This window comes from Dipodomys ordii, unplaced genomic scaffold (assembly GCF_000151885.1).
Source record: "Dipodomys ordii isolate 6190 unplaced genomic scaffold, Dord_2.0 Scaffold49, whole genome shotgun sequence".
In the NCBI taxonomy this organism is placed as follows: domain Eukaryota; kingdom Metazoa; phylum Chordata; class Mammalia; order Rodentia; family Heteromyidae; genus Dipodomys; species Dipodomys ordii.
In genome coordinates this window covers 5340713-5346504 of record NW_012267265.1, presented here as the reverse complement: position 1 = coordinate 5346504, position 5792 = coordinate 5340713, and the positions used below count along the sequence as shown (strand labels likewise).

Genomic DNA, 5792 nt, shown 5'->3' with positions numbered 1-5792 from the left:
GCTAGCGCTCTGCCACTTGAGCCATAGCGCCACTTCCCGGCTTTTTTTATTTTTGCTTATGTGGTGCTGAGGAATCGAACCCAGGGCCTCAGGCATGCAAGGCACGCGCTCTACCACTGAGCCATCTTCCCAGCCCCTGACTTCCACATTCTAACAGTAATTCATTGCTAGTCACTGTAGCCTGAATTAGCCATGAGGTGAATTCTTTTGGACATTTCTATCTCTGGATCTTTCATTCTGAATCTGTGCTGTCTCTGATTTTCCTAAGTACAAATTAAACTTCTTAGAAATGTTCATTACTGTCTTAACCAGCCTGGGGGTTAGGCAAGAAAACCTGATGGCTGAGAACATAATGCAAATACTGACCCAAAAAAACTTTTTTTTTACTTCTTGACCTGCTGAGATTACAGAATGACTAGTGCCACACAGCAGAGTCTCACTGACCCCATCCCCCACAATAGAGGAAGAGGACAGTCCTATCTGCACCATCCAAGGCCAAAACCTCCTCTACTCATCCTACAAGAAGAGTTAATGATGCATAGTTTCCAGGACTTAATGACACATAGCCCAGTTTTCCAGGAACAGAACCTTCCATGTGCATAGACCTTAGTGAAAGCTTGAGGTTTCAGGACCCTCAGTGTAGCTCTCTTTCTTGAGCTGGCCTGCTATCCCACCTGGAAAGTACTTTGGCTTTGCTTTCACATTGCTTCACATTAATAAATCTGCTCTTGCTAAGTCTCCCCTATGCCTGTCTTTGATTGAATCCTTTTCCCATGAGATCAAGGCCTTCTGGCAGTGCCCCAGACCTGGCAGCACTACAAGGAGCTATCTTAATACATTAAACAAGCATTAATGGGCACCTCTGACACACTGCTCCCAGGAGGGAGACAGATCGCATAGGATCTAATACACCTTTCAGTCCAGTGGCATCCAGTGGCGGTGGTCAGAGAAAACTCCCAAGCAGTTAAGCCTGCATCTTAAAGAGCAAGAAGATGCATGCTGCCAGGTAGTGGTGCCTCATACCTATAATGCCAGCTACTCAGGAGGCTGAGATCTGAGGATCAGTTGGAAGCTAGCTCTGGCAGCAATGTCTGTGAGAATTTTATCTCCAGTTAGGTAGCAAAACCAAAACAACAACAAAAACTGGACATGTGACTCAAGTGGTAGAATACCAGCCTTGAGCAGGAAAAAACTAAGCAATAGCAGGAAGTCCTGAATTCAAGCTCCAGAGCAAACATACATACATAATAAATAAACAAACAAATTAAAGATAAGAAGCAGGCCCAAAGGAAAGTGATGAGTGGGGTCAACTACCTTCCTGTCAGTCTCTCCTCCTTCTCATTTTCCCTCACCTCTTCCCCCTGCCCCAACTTTTCCTATCTGAAGATAAATTTCTACCATGAATACCTAACCTTCTCTGGATTTTCTTTCCATGTCTCAGGGAACCGCAGATGAAAGAGCACCCCTCATACGAACCTAACGGAAGAAACTTAAGCATCATCTAAGCATGATGTGGGCTCTCCTGATATGGACCCTACCAGGGAAATCCCAGCATCCTCAGTCTGTTGGGAGGAGGGCGAAGATTCAGTGTCAGCAAATGACAAGAGTATCCTGAGCAGAGCCTAAAGAGCAGGCTGATAGGCTGGCTAGTGTGCTTCATAAAATCACCTGGTCTCCAAAATTATTTTCATGTGTCTAGCAAGTATTTAATAAATTCTTGTATAGTACCTTTGATGTTGGGTTCTGATAGCTATAGAATTTTGTGACTACTATTGTAGATATGCCTTCACATCACTTGTTAAAGCTACATGGGCTAACATTATTTGGTATGCTTCTTTCACCTAACTTTGTGAGCAAAACACATGTGTATCTCTTTATGTTGTATTCTTCCATTTCAGTCCCTGAAAAGAAGTCAGAGTTCGGAATCCAGGGTAAAATGTAGCTTTATCCTGTACACTGCTGAAATGATACAATGTCCTCTTTTAAAGCATTATGTATTGCATTTCATGCTAATCTTCAGTCTAGAATTCATCCAGGAAAATTAACTAGGTCTTCTGAGTGCTTGTACAATGTGTAGGAATCAAGTGAAGAAGGGTCTGGGATGGGGGTGGGCACCAGTGAGTGGATAAGGATTAACTCCTATGGATTTCTAAGTAGTGCTTTCATGAACCAAGCGAATGAATAAATGTTGTTGGTATTAATGCAGATCTTTTGTGAAGAGAAGAACTAAAATGTTAGTTATGACATCTCTAGACTATTAGCTGTTATTTTTAGTCAGAATTATCTTGCTATAGAAAACCTGCTTTGGGGAGAATGTAATGGATGACTGTTTTACAACCCCCCAGTCACCCTGGCCCAATATGATTCTGTACTGATTACCATATAATATGGGATTATTTGTAAACTTACTATAGGAAATCTGTCAGTAGCCTGAGTTACACACAGACTCATCACTGCCTTGATTAGAGTGACATTTCTTTCTTGCTAACTTTGAGATTATTTTGGTAAGTTCTTTCTTCAGAGTTGGTTTTCTCCAGTGTTACGTGTTCATGATCACTCACTAAGTAGAGGGAATTGTGCCCTACACATTCTGTGACAATCATGGTGCCGAGAAGATTGCAGAGGGTTTAAAATATTGCACAGGAGGTTCTTTAAGGATGAAAGTCCCTTGGGACCAGAAGCAGAGTCACTTCTCTTCAGAAGACTTCTTGGCTTCCAGTAAAACCAAAGGCAGACAACGAGCCACTGTTGGGTCACAAAGTTCAGTTCGCAGGTATATGTAAGGGCATTTTTCCTTGATTCTCTAAGTTCATAATGTTTAATTGAGACGCTTGTACAGTTTATCTAGCAAAGTGCTTATAGAATTTTCCCAAGAACAGAATCATACTATGGGTTTCATTTTTGTTGTTTTGTTATTTAAAATTGGAATTTAATGTAAACAAATGAAAAAAATCAGGGATTTCCCTTACATAGCTTCTTATCTATGTTTGGAGGTCATAAATGGCTTTAATTTCCCAATGTAATGCCCCAATTTTCCTATGTATACCATATGTAATGTTTTCCCCTTCTTAAAGGGACAAGTCATTAAACTTTCAACTTTTCTATAAATCAAGATAGAACAGTTACATACCCTGATTCACCAAACTGTGCAAAAGCTAAACTGAAAATATTTGGTCTTCAGTAATGCCAAATATCTAAAGTTTTTTTAAAAAAAGAATTTATCAATATTTAACTAGAGAATTGGCATGCCTTAGTCTGTGTGCATCAACTTATCCACACCAATAAATTGATAAACTAATGCATACTCACTGATTCAATCCTATGTTCAGGATATAATCATCTAGGGGTAGATTTTTAAATGCTGTAAATAATATCGGTTAGTGATATACACATTTAGACTGATTCTCACCTGGCAAGGAGGCAAAAAACATATTAGGTCCCTATTCACAGGATGATCCTTAACAGTGATGACTTAAAGTCACACTTGATATTTTCTTTTTGAAAATAAACTGTAGTCAAAATTACAGACCGCCTCGGAATGAAGTAATGTACCCATTTATTTGGGGAAAACCCTCAAGAGTTTTGTAAATTCTGACAGCATTGTTTCCATCACAGAATGGCAGGCAGGAAAATGGGAGCTGAGCACAGGATAGGACATGGGCCTTGCCACTTTTTATCTCCATGCTTTCCTACTGGACTTTATTTCCTCATGTTCTAGAAAGATCAACTGGAACCAGCACTACATGACTAACCCCTACTGGGGTTTTTACTGAAGGGAGGCTAATTTTTAACTTAAATTGTTGAGATAATGAATTTTGAAGAAAAAAAAAGAAAGAAAACAGTGACCCTTACAGTTAGTCCTTGGTGAATAGAGAAAATTGCTTGTGCCTGTCTTTCAGAATGCTTCAGCAGCTGGGATCGTTGGTTCATTTCATGTGATTCTTAACCTATTTTATTCCTAAACTTCATGCAATGAAATGTTTTACTAATAAAAAAAGTTTATATAAAATTGCACTGGGAAATCATGTCACTGGAAATGTGGTTGTCTATAAATTTTTATTTGAAAATGCCCCTGACCCATAGGACCCTGAATTCTACCCCCTCAGAACAGCCCGGGTTTCTGCTCGGCTCTGAAGGACAGTTTCCAGGCAGCCTGGGAGTCACACTCCAAGCAGGTTCCATTCTCTGCTTTTCTACATCAGGACTTTCTCCCGAGCCTCACAAAGAGCAGAGGGAGAGTTAATAACACAAGGGAAACATCAAAACAACCCTCCTAAATCAAAGAGTACATCACACGTTACTGGATTAGGACTGTTCACTGTGGAAACTGCTTTCTATTAGCATTTCCTCATTCCTTGTCCAGTGCACCTCCATCCCTGCTTCCTCCCAGATCAACCACCCACACTAACATCCCTATGGCATGCGTGCCTCAGGAGCACCAAGATTCAGAGACATCCACCCAAAAGAGCTGTGGAGAATCAGAGATGTATTGGGTAGGTTCTGTAGGGACATTTGGACTGAGTGATCACTTCGTTGGTTTTTTTTTATTTTTTGTATTTGTGTGTGTGTGTGTGTGTGTGTGTGTGTGTGTGTGTGTGTACTGGGGCTTGAATTCAAGGACTTAGCTTTTTCACGCAAAGCTGATGTTCTACCATCTGAATCACACCTCCACTTCTGGCTTTTTGCTAGTTAATTGGAGGTAAGAGTCTCACAGACTTTCCTGTCCAGATTGGCTTCAAACTTCAATCCTCAGATCTCTGCCTCCCGAATAGGATTTATAGCCATGAGCTATCAGAGTCCTGCTTAAAGTTACAAGTTTTTTGTTTTTGTTTTTTTTGGGGGGGGTCCGGTCGTGAGGCCTGAACTCCGGGCCTGAGCGCTGTCCCTCAGCTCTTCAGCTCAAGGGTAGCATTCTGCCACTTGAGCCACAGCACCACTTCCAGCTTTTTTCTTTTTGCTTATGTGGTGCTGAGGAATCGAACCCAGGGCCTCATTCATGCAAGGCAAGCGCTCTACCACTGAGCCACCTTCCCAGCCCAAAGTTACAAGTTTTTAATTCAGATGCTCATTAAAACCTTTCCTGTTCCCCAAATTGCATCTTACTCCTGAAGTCTGAGTAGATACGGAGCAATCATAAAGTACCTAGTCCTGTGTTACAAACATTCTTTTGGTTATTTGGTGTTGAGCATATATCCTTCTTAGGAATCCCAAGTCCAGTTTCTGCTAGCTCATGCCACAGAAAAGCTCCTCGTACCAATTTCTTGTCCAAAGATATGCAGCGATACATAGATGTTTGTAGTACACCATGCCTGTGTATTTTATTTTATTTTATTTATTTTTTTGGGGTCCGGTCGTGGGGACTGAACTCTGGGCCTGGGCGCTGTCCCTCAGTTCTTCAGCTCAAGGCTAGCGCTCTGCCACTTGAGCCATAGCGCCACTTCCGTCTTTTTTCTTTTTGCTTATATGGTGCTGAGGAATCGAACCCAGGGCCTCAGGCATGCAAGGCAAGCGCTCTACCACTGAGCCACCTTCCCAACCCCAGCCTGTGTATTTTAAATCAAAGATTAGAAAATAAAATTTAATTTCTTTAAAATATTTAAATAACCTTTATTAAGGCAGAACTTATGTAACATTAATCCTTTGAGTGCCAGGAGTGATATACCCTTATAATTCCATCATTCATAAAGCTTAGTCAAGAGATTTTGAGTTTGAAGCCAGCCTCTCTTACTGCTAGGAAGCTGGATGGGGTGGCTTATGCCTGTAATCCTAGTTACTCAGAAAGGCTGAGATCT

General features: G+C 41.2%; 1 protein-coding gene across 1 annotated transcript in view; it reads left to right on the top strand.

The window, feature by feature from the left end:
* The window catches only part of Scarb2 (scavenger receptor class B, member 2), an 84561-nt gene extending 80550 nt beyond the window's left edge, over positions 1 to 4011 (top strand). The window contains exon 14 of the mRNA XM_013020094.1: positions 1442 to 4011. Coding sequence (XP_012875548.1) covers positions 1442 to 1480 — 39 coding nt within the window. The 3' untranslated portion in view covers positions 1481 to 4011. The remainder of the gene's footprint in view (positions 1 to 1441) is intronic.
* The last annotated feature ends 1781 nt before the right edge of the window (positions 4012 to 5792 follow it).